The sequence below is a fragment of the Rhinopithecus roxellana genome, chromosome 11 (genome assembly GCF_007565055.1).
Source record: "Rhinopithecus roxellana isolate Shanxi Qingling chromosome 11, ASM756505v1, whole genome shotgun sequence".
Lineage (NCBI taxonomy): Eukaryota > Metazoa > Chordata > Mammalia > Primates > Cercopithecidae > Rhinopithecus > Rhinopithecus roxellana.
The window spans coordinates 52,317,070-52,332,998 of record NC_044559.1 but is presented as its reverse complement, the minus strand read 5'-3'; the positions used below and the strand labels follow the sequence as shown (position 1 = coordinate 52,332,998).

General features: G+C 48.5%; 1 protein-coding gene and 1 long non-coding RNA gene across 6 annotated transcripts in view; one reads left to right on the top strand and one right to left on the bottom strand.

The window, feature by feature from the left end:
- LRRC27 (leucine rich repeat containing 27) overlaps positions 1 to 3,406 on the bottom strand; it is a 49,514-nt gene extending 46,108 nt beyond the window's left edge. For 3 of the 5 annotated variants that reach the window (XM_010359852.2, XM_030940705.1, XM_010359854.2), the window contains exons 1-2: positions 3,147 to 3,406; positions 1,629 to 1,886 (exon numbers count right to left, since the gene is read on the bottom strand). In XM_010359852.2, coding sequence (XP_010358154.1) covers positions 1,629 to 1,838 — 210 coding nt within the window. In that variant the 5' untranslated portion in view covers positions 1,839 to 1,886; positions 3,147 to 3,406. Of the gene's footprint in view, positions 1 to 1,628; positions 1,887 to 3,146 lie in introns of those variants that run through there. The other 2 variants (XM_030940706.1, XM_030940708.1) reach the window with 2 other exon arrangements.
- Positions 3,407 to 3,423: 17 nt separating this feature from the next.
- On the top strand, positions 3,424 to 10,942 carry LOC115900376. Its single transcript, XR_004060037.1, has 2 exons — positions 3,424 to 3,878; positions 10,776 to 10,942. It is a non-coding gene; the product is annotated as an uncharacterized LOC115900376 (long non-coding RNA).
- Positions 10,943 to 15,929: the final 4,987 nt, after the last annotated feature.

Below are 15,929 nucleotides of genomic sequence, written 5' to 3'. Positions count from 1 at the left end.
AACAAAACACAGCAGGACAACCCTAAAGAAAACACTTACAGCCCCTGCCCAGCAACCAATAGGCGACATCCAGGAAGACTGTGACCCCGACAGTACTCAGCCTATGAGGAAGCAGGGGCGGGACTTGCGCACTAGGGGATAAGAGGCTTGTTGTAACCCTGCTGGGTGTGCCTGCCCACCAGACACCCAATCGTGCAAAACAGTGTTTAAAAGTCTCATTTCCACTGTTCTCTGGGTCCATTCTTTGGGTTTGTTTCCCACATGGTGAACAGTGAGTTGGCTATGTCACAGCACAAGTTTCATCTTTCCTATTAGGTCCTGGGAGCCTCAGGTGAGGATGGGGGATCTCTGGAAGTGCTGTTTGTGACTTCAGTGACTGCAGCCATAGCTGCAGAAAGTCTACCACTCTGATTACCTCATTTAAAGACTTGATGCCATGGTAATAAAATTTATACTGACACTTGTCTTCTGAAAGCTATAAGCAGTTATCAAGTTTCTTCATTAAGCCTGAAGACCTCTGGAATTTCCTCCTTCTCCCATTATGCATACAGGTAACAGAAACCTCAGGGCTCTGCTGGATCCCTAATTCAGGGCTGAGTTTATCTGTTCATTAAAAGTGACACCTGTGTAACAGGAGCCAGGACAAGGCAGGTCCCCGTGACCAGTGCCTTATCCTACATGTCAGCAGGAAGGAAAGAGTGAGACCAGTGCTGCCCTGACAGCAAAGACAAGGCAAATGTAGAGTTTATAACTTAAGCAGCCACTAAAAATCTAAATACGTAGCTCTGGTAAAAGCACTCAAAAATGTCAATCTGGCCAGGTGCGGTGGCTTACACCTGTAATTCCAGCACTTTGGGAGGCTGAGACAGGCAGATCACCTGATCTCAGGTGTTCAAGACCATCCTGGGCAACATGGTGAAACCCCATCTCTACTAAAAATACAAAAAGAAAGTCAATCAATATCATAACCGTGTTCCAGACACTGAACTTTCACGTTATTCATTTTTACAATAAATGATGTGAAAATATGATCGTTCCCACATTCCAGATTAAACCAAATGAGGTTTAAGGAAATTCTGTGAGTCCCAGCAGGGACAGGTGCTGCAGGGGGAACCCTCAACTGTCTAACATCAAAGCTATGCCCTCACAGAAGCTTCTCTAGAAATCATAGGGACAAGACAGCATCTACTGCGGACTGACCTGGAGAAGGGCCGGGCACGAAGTAAAACCAGTAAAACCAGTAAAACCAGTGTAACATGAGCAAAACCATGGGTGAGAGCAAAGTTTTTAACTGTTAATGTTGCCTGATTTTCTTTAAGGTTTTGTGTTTTAATTAAGAGATCAAGGGTGTTTGGCAGTAGTTACTACCACAGGTTTTGAGAGGTGAACTGCAAGGAAGAGAACAGATGCCTTCATCTAAATAGATGCACTATCTCCACGGGTTGGTCCCCATCATGAATTTCCCATTTTGTATGAAACTATGAGTTGACCTTTCCTCTATTTCATTTTAGAATTCATCACTTCCAAAGAGAAAGAAGCCTACAAATAAAGCTCGGGGTAGATTCCCATTTCTGCCTCCCAACGTAAGGGGCCTGTGGGCACACAGCCAGAGGAGCAGCCCCACTTACTTGAAGGCTGGGGATTCTAAAGACCTCCTCCAAATGGCACAGACCACTTTCACTCAAGTCTAAAATCGGTGAGGAGGAAAAGATGATGCCTCCAACACACTTGTGAACATCTTTGGAGGGGGTGGCAGGCAAGCTCCTAGTCTGACCAGCACCCTCCTCCAGATCAGCAGCAGCCACAGAGGGAACTGTGTAGGAGCCGCTTTCCTCCATCCGTTCTCTTCCAGGGACAGCAGCTCATCCTCCTTGGTCCGGAGTCACCTGGAGACACAGGAAGGGAAGATGTAGAAACAACTAATTATACTGAGGCAAAACAGAGTAGCTGTGTGGCAGATCTACAGTAATTTAACTTGCTTTAAAAGCTATCCTTTTTCATAAGCAGTAGCAAAAATTTGACTTTTAAACATGCAAAAAAAAAAAAAGAAATACAAAGAGGTTCAGATTAAAATTCTCTGCTTTGACTTTGTACAATGGAGTTCCAAGATTTAACTCCTGGAAAACGCAAAGGCGCACAATAAATAGGAATGATCATTTTAGGGATATAAACAGATCAGAACACTTCAAAGCCTGTCAACCAACTGTAACGCTTCCATGAAATGATTGGGGGGGGGGGGGTTGCACTGTTTCTTATCTCTGGTGTGGTTCTGTGCCTTTTGAAATATGTTTTTCGTTCCTTGAGGCCAGGAAGCCTGTCTTTTGTGTACCATTTTGGCCCAGTGACCAGAATTAAGTCTGGCTAACACCCAGTTAAGCACCGGGGAAAAAACCTGTTAAATTAAGAATCTTGAATTTTCGTTGTCCAGCAACACTTTTACTCAGAAGTATTGTTCACCAAAACCTCATTAAGCGAGGCACACTTACACTTGCAATTTCCAAACAATTTATTCGGCAATAAGAATCAACGTTGGAATGTACCAGTTCGTCTAATTGAAATCACTCAACAGCCCAAGGATTGGCATATGTGTGTGTACTTCATTCGCGTTTTAGGGAGGAGGAGGCTGAGGCGTAGGTCAGTTAGGGAACTGCTGCGGGGCGCAGTTAATTGCGGGGTAGCGGCGACACTGGGACCAAGCAGGGTTCGACCCCAGGCGGCCGGCATTCCATGGAAGCCTGCGGGCTTTTTCACTGTCAGTTCACTTGTTTTCTCCGAATCACGGAACTTAAAACAGAGGAGGGGAGGCTTCAAACCTCAGAACAGGGAAAATATCTTAAAACCAGAAGTGAAACGACAGCCTGGACTTACACAGCGCCCAGGCAGCGCGGGCTCAGTGGGGTTTCCAAGGCTGCCTTCAAGGGATCCCCACGCACGCCCACCCCGCTCCCTGCCTCGGTTTCCCCATCCGGGCGAGGCTGAGTTGGATCCGACGCTCTGGGCCTCACATTCCAGGCCTGAGGAGTGTAGCCTTTGCCGTCAGCATCGGGGCTGGAGCTACGCGACAAAGCACGAGGGGCCGCAGCACCACCTTCCTGCCACCGCCCGCCTCGAGGGCCCAGCCAGCTGGCCGTGCCCGCCCGTCTCACCTGCCGCGCCCCGGCCCACTGGAGCGCAGGCGAGTCCCGCCGCTGAGAGCCGCAGCCCAACAATGGAGGCCACCCAGACAACGCGGTCGCCATGGAGACGCCGGTACCGAAGCCCGCAGGCGCCAACCCGCGCGTGGGTGTGTCCGTGGTGGGCCTGCGCGAGGGGTGTGGTGCGCCTGCGCGGGGAGGGGGTGGTTGCGCCGGCTGCGGGGAGGTTGTGGTGCGCCTGCGCGGGGGCACGGGTGTGGTGCGCCTGCGCGCGGGTTGTGGTGCGCCTGCGCACGCACACAACCAACGACAGCATCCGTTTTTCCGCGCCAGCTGCCGCGGAGGGGCGGTGACCGACGGGCAAGTAGAGACCCAGGGGGTGTGGAGGGGCGAGCGCCCTCGCACAGAGGGGAAGGAAGACAGCGGGATGCTGAGTGCTGTCTGGGGAGCCGGAGGGCCCGGGGCGGGCGGGGCTGCTCGAGGACAGCCGAGCAGAAAAGAATTGGTGCTGAGGCACCACCTTTGGAGCCGCCCTCGCTGCCTGCTCTTCCCGCCGGGCTCACTCCCCGCTTCTCTCCTGGGGCTTCCTGGAGTCACTTCCCACGTGAGCTGCTGGTCCCCAAATCTTGCCTCAGGGCTTGCTCCCAGGGGAACGCAGACTCAGAGCGTCCTCCTTGGAGAAGCAAGGCTCCTCTGCTGAGTCTCCTGCCGTGGACGGAGGAGTGAGGGGGGCGAGGAAACGCAGTGAGTGTCCTGAGGAAGGGTTTTGAGAATTTGTGAGAAGAAGAAATGACACGGGCGGAAGGGGAGGTGCTCCGTGGTCACGTGGAACCATGGAGCCCCATGCACCTTCATTCCGGGATCCAACTGTTAATGAAAAGCAGCACCCGCCATCCCGCCCGGACACACTCTTGAAACCTGGACAGTTTAGCTAGAGCCAGCCATAATTTCTTTTTTTTTTATTTTGACATGGAGTCTTGCTCTGTCTCCCAGGCTGGAGTGCAGTAGCGTGATCTCGGCTCACTGCAACCTCTGCCTCCCAGGTTCAAGCAATTCTCCTGCCTCAGCCTCCCCAGTAGCTGGGACTACAGGTGCCCGCCACCACGTCCAGCTAATTTTTGTATTTTTAGTAGAGACGAGGTTTCACCATGTTGGCTAGGCTGGTCTTGATTTCCTGACCGCAGGTAATCTACCTGCCTCGGCCTCCCAAAGTGCTGGGATTACAGGCGTCAGCCACCCGGCGGCCGGCGTGATTTCACTTTTTTAAGGAAACAACATATATGGAGAAACGACTACCCACTTAGGGGAGTTACATTTTATTTTTGTGAAGAGATTACAATAAGAAATGTTTTCAGGCCGGACACGATGGCTCATGCCTGTAATCTCAGCACTTTGGGAGGCCACGGTGGGAGGATCGCTTGTGGCCAGGAGTTTGTGACCAGACTGGGCAACCCAGTCTCTACAAAAATTAAAAAAAATAATAATAATAATAAATGCTGGGTGTGGTGGCACACACCTGTAGTTCCAGCCGTGTGGGAGGCTGAGGCAAGAGGATCGCTTGAACCTAGGATTTTGAGGCTGCAGTGAGCTGTGATTGTGCCACTGAATGTCAACCTGGGTGACAGAGCGAGACCCTGTCTCAAAAAAAAAAGTTTTCGTACGTACCCAACTATCGTACCAGTCAGGAAGCCGAAGGCACAACCAGTACCTTCCCAGGAGCGTGGGGAGGCCAACCTCCTGGGCAGAGCAAGGAGAGAATGGGGAGTGGCATGGGTGGTGCCATGAGCAGCAACGAAAGGGATGGAAGATTTCAGCACAATGCTGTTTCTAACATGGTTCCGCATTCCAGTATCTCTTCACAAATAAAACATTTACTAACAATTTGAGCCTGTTCCCTCTTGTTAATTGTTGCCTCAGGTTTCTGTTTCACATTTTTCATGCTAAATTAATTTTTGTAGTCAGTAGTTCATTGTTTGTACGGGCATGTTTTGCCCTTTTCTGTTCTCAGTTTTTACCCAGCCAGATTGCATCCAGTGGTTGTCTTTTGGCAAGCATTCTTGGGTGAGCCTCCCAACGTAGGAACGAATGAAGTGTTCATTTTGATCTGATTATTGAGTGGCTATGAAGCTGGTGCGGCGTATGGTGGTTTTAGGACCTTCCTCTGGGGCAGCAACTGCTGCTACCCTGACGAGAAGTTTGCTGCCCATGGCATTGCCACTTCCATGAAGGAAATCTGTCTTCTCTTTTCATGTCTTTGTTCTGAAATTCTGCTGTGGTATTTCTGAGTGTGGGTTGGTTTGGCTCTGCTGTCTGGCGCTGGCCGTGTCTTCTCACCTGAGATAGCAAGGTTCTCGGCCATCTGTCCTCCCGTGGCACCTCTGCACCCTGACGGAATTCTTGTTCTGGGATCTCCTAAGAGGGAGTAGGTTGCACCCACTCAGTGTCTTCTCCATCTCTCAAACTGCGCTTCCCAGTGTTGGCCTCTGTTCTGGGTTTACGATCTTTCCATTCCTAGCTCTCTCTCCGTCCAACTTGTTTGTTTCATCCATTGAGTTTTTAAATGAAACCGCATTGGTCTGTGTTTCTAATTTTCTTTTTTGTGTCCATTTGTTCTTATTTCTTCCAGTTTTTGTTTTATAATGTTGTTAATGTTCATTGCTGTTTTCTTTCTCTATCCACCATGAGAATCCTAAGCACATCTATGTATTTATTTTATTTATTTTTTGAGATAGGGTCTCAGTCTGTCACCCAGGCTGGAGTGTAGTGGTGTGATCTTGGCTCACTGCAGCCTTTGCCTCCCAGATTCAAGCAATCCTCCCACCTCAGTCCCTCAAGTAGCTGAGACTACAGGCATGTGCCGCCATGCTGGGGTAATTTTTGTATTTTTTGTAGAGACGGGGTTTTACCATGTTGCCCAGGCTGGTCTCGAACTCCTGACCTCAAGCCATCCACCTGCCTCGGCCTCCCAAAGTGCTAGGATTACAGGCGTGAGCCAGTGCCAGGCCTGAACCGCTGCCTGGCCTAGACACACTTATTTTAAACTGTGCTCTAGTGTTTTCTGGGTTGATGCCTGATATTGTTATCTGTCTTCTTTGAGTCCTGTGTTTTGAAATCTAGGCTTGCAGGCTTCTGCAAAGGGGGTTATGTTCTGTTTCCCTGGGTATTCACTGTGTGTCATGCCCTGGCTGGAGCCTCCGTCCAGCCTTTTGGGGTCATGCTTGGGTGCTTGCCTGGCCTTGCCGTTGGGAGCTGTAGATCCAGTCCTGGAGCCAGCAAGAGGCTGGGCCAAGGGCTGTCCTCGTCTCCATCCCCAGATATCGCTGCAGAAGTCATATGTTTTTCCACATTCCTGTCATGGAAGTGAAACTGCCTTAGAAAATTACAACTGAGGAAATGATGATAGTGAAAGAGATCAGACCTAACCGACCCCATCTTGCTTCTAACTTTTAAGCTGTCCTTGTTCATTCCTGGGCGTAGGCTGAACTAACGTTGGGAAGGAACTCTGAAACAAAATGGGTAACAGCCCTTTCCTGAAAATACCCTCTTCTTGCCCAGGGACCAGTCTGTCTTTGCAGGACCAACAAATTAGCTACAATATTAGAGATTACAGGTTAGGGGTCCTGCGCCTCTGGCTCCAAGAGTCTAAACCTCCCCAAATTGCTCCTGGGTATAACATCATTATTGTAAAACCCTAGATCAGAGCTTGAGATATTTTGCAAACCCAGCACTCCATAGATCAGCTGACACCACCCAGACCCTTAATCTGGCTCCACCGGTTCTGGCACCCACCTGGGAGTAGAAAACAGCAAGGAAACCTCACTTCGACCCCCTATGATTCCAGCTCCAACCTGACCAGTCAGCACTCCACATGTCCCAAAGCCCCACCCTCCGAATTAGCTTTAAAAACTGATCCCAGAATGTGCAGGGAGACTGATTGAGTAATAGTAAAACTCCAGTCTCCTGCACAGCCGGCTGTGCATGAATGATTCTTTCTCCATTGCAATCCCGCTGTCTTGATAAATCGGCTCTGTCTAGGCAGCAGGCAAGGTGAACCCATAGGGCAGTTACAGAGGCAAGAGACTTACTCCAGCCCTGGTTTTCAGCGATGCTCTTGGCTGTTCTCCACTGCTCTCAGGCACTTTCTGCCCCTCACTCTTCAGGGACAGCCTTCCCAAGCACCTTTCCCTCTTTCTGGGACCAGAGCCCCCACAGGCCCAAAGTGTGGGTCCTGTGAGCTGCTATGTGTTTCTGATTCATTTTTAGTCTATGAAGTGTTGTTGGTTTTTAAATTTGTCTTTAAAAAATCATCTGTCATAGGCCAAGCATGATGGCTCACACCTGTAATCCCAGTGCTTTGGGAGGCTGAGGTGGGCGGATCACCTGAGGTCAGGCGTTTGGACCAGCCTGACCAACATGGCAAAACCCCCGTCTCCACTAAAAATACAAAAATTATCCGAGCATGGTGGTGCATAGCTGTAGTTCCAGGTACTGGGGAGGTTGAGGCAGGAGAATTGCTTGAACCTGGTAAGCAAAGGTTGCAGTGAGCCGAGAGCATGCCACTGCACTCCGGCCTGGGTGACAAAGCGAGACTCCGTCTCAAAAAAATTAAAAAAATAAGAATTACTTATTGTAGCCATGGGTGGGGAGAATTGTGGGAGGGCCTCTGTATTAGTTTGTTTTTATGCTACTGATAAAGACATACCCAAGACTGGGAAGAAAAAGAGGTTTAATGGACTTACAGTTCCACATGGCCGGGAAGGCCTCACCAGCCTAGTGGAAGGTAAGGAGGAGCAAGTCACATCTTAAATGGAGAGCAGCAGGCAAAAAGCGAGAAAGCTTGTGCAGGGGAACTCACCTTTTTAAAATCATCAGATTTCGTGAGACGTGTTCACTATCACGAGAACAGCCTGGGAAAGACCCGCCCCCATGGTTCAGTTACCTCCCCCTGGGTCCTTCCCGCAACACATGGGAATTCAAGATGAGATCTGAGTGGAGACACAGCCAAACCGTATCAGTCTCTAAGCTTGAACTTGCAATACCATCTTGTCCGGAGAAAGTAATATTTTCCAATACAGGAAATAAAACAGTTTTACTCTGCTTTAGTTTTTTTATGTAATACCTTATTGTGAAGCTGCTGTAAGTTATGTGTGATGTTTTTCCAGTAATTAATATTCTTCTACACTGTAAACCAAAAACAAAATTCTAAGTCCCCCAACCAACTGAATGAAGCCCTCTTCTCAGTCAAGGGGATTCCAAAGAAACCTGAAAAACTAGTTCAGACCATTACAAGCAGTGAAGGATTGGGCATGCTTCATGATACTCCTCTCCTTTTTGGGGGTTAGGCAAACTCACCAGCATTAACATTAAAATAGAGATCTCGGCCGGGCAAGGTGGCTCATGCCCGTAATCCCAGCACTTTGGGAGGCCAAGGCAGGCAGATCACTTGAGGTCAAGAGATCGGGACTAGCCTGGCCAACAAGGGGAAACCGCATCTCTACTAATAGTACAAAATGAGCGGGGCGCACACCTGTAATTCCCACCACTCGGGAGTCTGAGGCACAAGAATTACTTGAACCCAGCAGGTGAGGTTGTAGTGAGCCGACAATGCACCACTGCACTCCAGCCTGGTGACAGAGTGAAAATGTCTCAAAAATAAAAATAAAATAGAGATCTTAAGACTGACAGAATAGACTGTAGCAATAAGATACCAACTCCAACTGAATCTGGCATAATATCACATGGCAGATAAAGAAGGAAAGCAAGATAATTACCCCCAAATTTGTTTCTTTTCCGTAACTTGAAATAGTCCTGCAAAGCTGTCTTTTGTGGGGCAGAGATTTGTATTTGTAAAGAATCTGTAACATAACTAGATCTTTACCCTTCCAGGCCTTCCCAATCCTGAAGAGATGAACTGAAAGTCTAGCATCTTTTAAAGATCAACACAGGAAACCGTGTTAGTCCATTTTCACGCTGCTAATAAAGACATACCGGCCGAGTACTGTGGCTCATGCCTGTAATCCCAGCACTTTGTGAAGCCAAGGCAGGCGGATCACGAGGTCAGGAGATTGAGACCATCCTGGCTAACACGGTGAAATCCCATCTCTACTAAAAATACAAAAAAAAATAGCCGGGTGTGGTGGCAGACACCTGTAGTCCCAGCTACTTGGGAGGCTGAGGCAGGAGAATGGCGTGAACCTGGGAGGCGGAGCTTGCAGTGAGCCAAGGTCGTGCCACTGCACTCCAGCCGGGGCAACAGAGCGAGACTCTGTCTGAAAAAAATAAAAAAGACATACCAAAGACTGGGCGATTTACAAAAGAAAGAGGTTTCATTAGAACTGTAAGTTCTACCTGGCTGGGGAGGCCTCACAATCATGGCGGAAGGCAAGGAGGAGCAAGTTGCGTCTTACCTGGATGGCAGCAGGCAAGAACTTGTGCAGGGAACGCCTCTTTTTTTTTTTTGAGACGGATTCTTTGCTCTTGTCACCCAGGCTGGAGTGTAGTGGTGCGATCTTGGCTCACTGCAAGCTCTGTCTCCCGGGTTCAAGCCATTCTCCTGCTTCAGCCTCCCGAGTTGCTGGGACTACAGGCGCCCGCCACCACGCCTGGCTAATTTTTTATATTTTTTAGTAGAGATAGGGTTTCACCGTGTTAGCCAGGATGGTCTTGATCTCCTGACCTCGTGATCCACCTGCCTTGGCCTCCCAAAGTGCTAGGGTTACAGGTGTGAACCAGTGCGCCCGGCCAGGGAACTCCTCTTTTTAAAACCATCATCTCTCATGAGACTTATTCACTATTATGAGAACAGCACAGGAAAGACTTGTTTCCATGATTTCATTACCTCCCACCGGGTCCCTCCCACAACACGTGGGAGTTCAACATAAGATTTGGGTGGGGACACAGCCAAAGCATATCAGAAACATCAGAATTTATCATCAATTGTTTCTAACGGTAGCCACCAATGAGACTTCATCTACTAATAAGAACCTTGATCTCCACAACCCTTTATCTTAATCCAGACACTCCTTTCTGTTGATTCATTCCAGGTCTTTAGATAATAATTATTTCAACCAATTGTCAATCAGAAAATCTTTGAATCCACCTGTGACCTGTAAGCTCACTCTCCTGCATCTCTCCCCATCCCACTTTCAGTCGTCTTGTCTTTCTGACCAAACCAATGTATACCTCACATGCACTGATTGATGTCTTACGTTCCCCTAAAATATATAAAACCAACTTGCAACCCAACCCCCTTGGGCACATCTCAGGGTCTCTTGAGACTGCCTTGGGCCATGGTCACTCTCATATTTAGCTCAGAAATAAACCTCTTGAAGTATTTGACAGAACTTGACTCTTTGTCAACAACATCAAAAGAAAGGCAGTCTTTTTTTTTAAATGTAAAATATACTTTATAGAAAGTTGAATGTAAGGCCAATACACATTTCTCTATAAGTTTACAGATTTCAAAATGGCCTAAAATTGTTTTTTGGAAGATGTTCAAAATGCCGCTGGCAGCTGATTCCATTTCTGCTGTGCTGTGCCTGCTAAACCAATCATCATACAATGTGACAACTGAAATACATTGCTCTTCCTTGAAAAGAGTTCAGACTGCAAAGTGAAGATGACCTCTGTTTCCTCATGTAGGTCTTCTGAGAGCACAACACAGGACTGGGATTGTGCCAGGAAGATGTGGAATGGTGTGGAAAGACAAGAAGCTGCAGCCTTCAGGCTGCCGTGGAAAAGCTGGGGGTGTCTTCTGTGGCCCATCAGGAGGGGGTGTGTAATGAATTATTAATGAATTTCTCAGATGAGCCAAAGTGGTGAACTTGTCTCAGTACCCAGGGAGACTCAGCCTCATCCCCAGCTCTTGGCCTCCATTTTCCCAGCTGCTGTGGTTGGAGTGGGTCCCTGGAATTCATCTGTGGGAAATTTGGTCCAGGTGTGGGGGTGTTGGCAGGTGGGGTCTTTAAGGTGTGTTTAGGCCATTAAGAGATTCACGCTGCTCTTTAGGGACTGGGCTAATTCTTGAGGGAGGGAGTGGGTTCCCACTCTCTCCGGATCAGCATTAATTTCCACAAGGTTGGGTTATTATAACATGAGGCCATCCCTCAGGTTTTGTCCACTCCCTCTTCCACTTTCCTTCCGTGTCGTGATGCAGGACAAAAGCACCACCAGAAGCTGTTGCTGTGCTCTCGGGCTTCCCAGCCTTCAAAACTGTGAGTGAAGTAAACATCTTTCCTGTATAAATCATAACCCAGTCTCAGCTATTCTTTATAGCAACAGAAAATGGACTTAGACAGTGGCCTTGAGACTTGGGTGCAAAATGGTTTAGCTCCATCCATCACCCCATCCCAAGCCAGTTTCATGGCTTGTAAGCCTCTGATCCCCGTGCACCCCACCTGCTATCTTAATTCTTTAACTTGAATTCATGGACCTAACATATACACAGGTTCTGGGGATTCAGACATCGACATCTGTGAGGGCCATTATTCTGTCTACCACAATTAGATCAGCCCATCTCTTGGAAAGGAACTGTCTTTATTGAAGGAAATACATTGATGAGGTGCCAGGGTGGGCAACAGTCTGTGAACATTGGTGCTGGCCTAGGCCAGTGAGAACGCTAGGGATGGAGTCTTAAGCCAGCCAGTGATGGCCCTATTCAGTCCATACAGTTAAGAGAGATCAAGGATGAGTGACCAGGAAGCCAAGGGCAAGCACCCCAGTAACAATCATGATTCCTGGCCCATTTCCAGACTTGAGCCAGGTTTTGGACCCAGAATGCATTGTGCAAGGAGAAATTGATTTGGTGGAAAATTACATGGTAAGTCTATTGTAAGAGGTAGGAAGAATTCCCAAGAGGTTCAGCGAAAACTAAGCAACTGAAAAAGTCATTGTTTCAGGAAGGACAAGCAGTAGGAAGGGAAATAATCAGTACACAGAATGAAAGGATGGTGAGTCCTATTCAGGGCAGCACTCAGACCAGGGAAGAGATGTCCTCCTGCCCTGGGCTTTGTGTTTTAGAGGGCCTGCATTTCACAGACACAGAACCAGGTGTCTGTTCTTTTTGGTTTTGTAAGAACACTCTGGGATTGAGTAAGCGATCAAATGTGTTCAGGAGAGGGACGCGTGAACCAAACCGGCCCCTGGGCCAAAGAGAATGGGGCTGAGACATGCGCACGTTTGTGGAGAGAGGAGAGAACCACGACCTCCATGCCAGGACACTGGAGGAAGAACAGAGTGACCACTGCAGATCACCCCAAATGGGTGTCAGGCAGGAGGGCTTCCCGATCAGGGTGCCTCCTCCCCTGCTGGGTAGTATGGTCCTGCAAAGGGCTTAGTAATTCCAGGGCTTCTCAGATGCTGGCAACATTTTACTTCCTGTGCTGGTAGTTACACTGGCATGTTCCCACTGTGAAATTTGGTTGAGATGCATGCCCATTACCTGTGTAGATTCCCACAGGTATGCTATGCAAGAGTTTATACACATCCTTAGGAGAAAATGTCAGGGAATTTTACTTTGTTCTTAGGCTAGGAAAGGATTTCTTAAACAAGATATGAAAACACCATAAAAATAAATATTGATAAATTCACTATACTAGAAATGCTCCTGTTCATCAGAAAGATACCACAAAGAAAATTAAGTTAGCCAAAAACTGAGAGAAGGTATTGGCGATTCTTATATCCAGTGAAAATCAGTACCCAAATCTATAATCCGATAAAGATAGTATGCAGCATTCCTGTGATTCAATAGGGAAAATATAGATGCACATTTACAGTAATAGATAAGATATAAACCAATAGCTCACAGTAGAGGAGAAATAAATGGTCCATAAAAGTATGAAAGATGTTTCACTTCACTAGCTGTCAGAGACATGCAATTTGATCCAAGATTGTATTTCCGATGAACGAGTCTTAACACTCACTCAGCTGGCACCAGCAAAGCAGCTGCCGTGTGTTGGTGAGCTGGTGAAGCCCACGGAACCCGCTGCTGTGAGAGGGTGTTTGTCAGTATCTTGGGAGCATCTGGGGACTCCTGTGCAGCGTTGAATTCTCAAGTGCAACAGCCCCAGAATTCCCCCTTTGGACTCTTCAGTAGAGAAACAGATGGAGGCATGCGCCAGGACACAGGTGCCAAAATGTGCCCTGCAGGATCATGCATTTAAGCAAAAGCACTGGAAAGGCCAGGACAAGAGAAAGCACGAATACATCACAGTGAAACCAAACAAGGAAGCATATTACAACCTCAAAATGAATGAACAATAGTTGTTCGCAACAATGAGAAAAAGTCTCAGAAACAGCTATTTCCAGAAAAAAAAAGTGGGAGACCTCATACAGTATGGCACATTTTTACGAGGTTTATAAAGCCAAGAAAAACTAGATGGCACATTGCATGTGTGAATTATGAAATTCTAAAACAAGAAAAAAAATCCAGGAACGTCCCACAATCCAGGCTGGGGAGGGGGCAGGGAGGGGATGGTGGGGGCTGTGCAGGGTGGGTGTTATTGCCGAACGTGTCCTCCGCTGTCATGCTGATTAAAGATAAACACAGCCCGTCGCCACAGTGGTGAGGGCAGATTGTGATTAGTCATAGCTGTTGCAATGGAGAAGAGTCCAGCGTGACCTGACTCAGCTTGAATCTGCACAGCGGTGACTGGGGGGGTTTTAAAGGGACAGGGAGGGGTGGGGGTCCACTGGGGCTCAGGAGAGCCGGGGAGGTGAAAACTTAGAGTGGGAAGTGGGTGTGTCCACAGGAGACCTGTCTGTAATAGGTTTGTTGACTGCGGTTATGGAAGTGAGGCCCTACCCCTGCAGAGGCTGGGGCATAGGGCCGTATTCTCAGGGGTTGCTGGAGCCAACAAGAGATCCTTTGGGCAGCTTAAGGTTTCTCAGGCAGGCATTTGGGGGGCTAGGTCACCCTAGGGATGCAGCCTGGAGTTCTTAGAAATGATGTTGGCCTCTGTTCAGTCCTTCGTGGGCCGTGTTGAGGCCTGGTGGAGCAGAGGGCCTGGAGGAGCCTGGCTTGTGTGGAGTCAAGGGCAGACTTGATGTTCTAACCCCTGGCTCCTCAGAGTGTGACTATATTTGGAAATAGGGCTCCCTGTCCCCAGGAAGGCCAAGTCCTTGCCGCCATTGTGATTTATTACAGTCCTGGAGCATCTGGCTGTCCTCACCCTCTGCTGGAATCTGTAAATTATTGGTCCACCTTATCTGTCCATCTTACAATAAATGACATCTCCATACCCTGCCATGGCCTTGGGGTGGGTGCAGTGCACCTCACCATCCTGGGACTGGCTTGTCGTGTGGTTTGTTTGGCCAATGGGATGTCAGGTGGGAGGGAGCAGAGAGGCCCAACTGGAGAGTGGGATGGAACACGGTGAGGCCCGACTGGTCAAAGGGATGTTGGGGGGATGCCAGCAAGGTGGGCCCTGTATGTACTCCCACAGCTACCCTCTTGTACCTTTGCATGTTCATGGGAGGCACATGGTGACCTGCTTGTCCCAGAAGAATGAGACACCCATAGAATAGATGTGAGCTGCATCTGTGGCCCAGAGCCAAGACTGACCAAGCCCAGCCAAGCCCAGCCAATCCCAGCCCACCTGCAGAGTGAGAGGTAAATGCTTGGCGTTCATGCTACTAATTTTGGGGTGGCTATGTAGAATTACATTGAGACTAGCCAACTGGAGTCACGTCACCCTCCACATAGCCTGCTGGGACAGTGTCTCAGATGACCCAAGGCCAACTCCCCAGAGGGTCCCCAAACTAGTCCCAGGCCAACATGTGCCTTCTTCCTGTAAACAGAGCCACTTCACTCACTCTCTGGTCTGTAACCTCTTTAAAAATTCCATCTAAGGGCCAGGCATGGTGGCTTACACCTGTAATCCCAGCACTTTGGGAGGCTGAGGTGTATGGATGGCTTGAGTTCAGGAGTTTGAGACCAGCCTGGCCAAGATAGTGAATCCCCGTCTTTACTAAAAGTACTAAAAATTAGCTGGGTGTGGTGGCAGGCACCTGTAATCTCAGCTACTGCTGAGGCAGGAGAATCGCTTGAACCTGGGAGGTGGAGGTTGCAGTGAGCTGAGATCGTGCCATTACACTCCAGCCCGGGTGACAATGTGAGACTCCATCTCAAAAAAAAAAAAAAAAAAAAAAAAAAAGGCCGGGCGTGGTGGCTCAAGCCTGTAATCCCAGCACTTTGGGAGGCTGAGCGGGTGGATCATGAGGTCAGGAGATCGGGACCATCCTGGCTAACACGGTGAAACCACGTCTCTACTAAAAAAATTTAAAAAAAACTAGCCAGGCGAGGTGGCGGACACCTGTAGTCCCAGCTACTTGGGAGGCTGAGGCAGGAGAATGGTGTAAATCCGGTAGCGGAACTTGCAGTGAGCCGAGATCCGGCCCCTGCACTCCAGCCTAGGCGACAGAGCAAGACTCCATCTCAAAAAAACAAAACAAAACAAAACAAACAAGCAAAAAACAAAAAAATCCATCTAAGGTGCAATAGATGAGTTTTATATTATGTAAATTATGCCTCAATAGAGATGACAAAAGGAAGTGGGGGGGGAACCTTTGGCCACAAGCCATTGTGAAGACAAAATGCCAAGATTTTTATTCAATGTACAGTAAATTTATACCATCCCACACTCCCACTTTAGGATGAATCCCTCAGCCCCTGCATTCACACAGCTGTCTGCAGTCCATTCTGCTCTCACCCCAGCCCTAGGGGAGCACAGCCTCTACACATTTGCCTGGACAATGGGGTGCACATTTTAGGTAAATAGAGTCAGGCAATATGTCGTC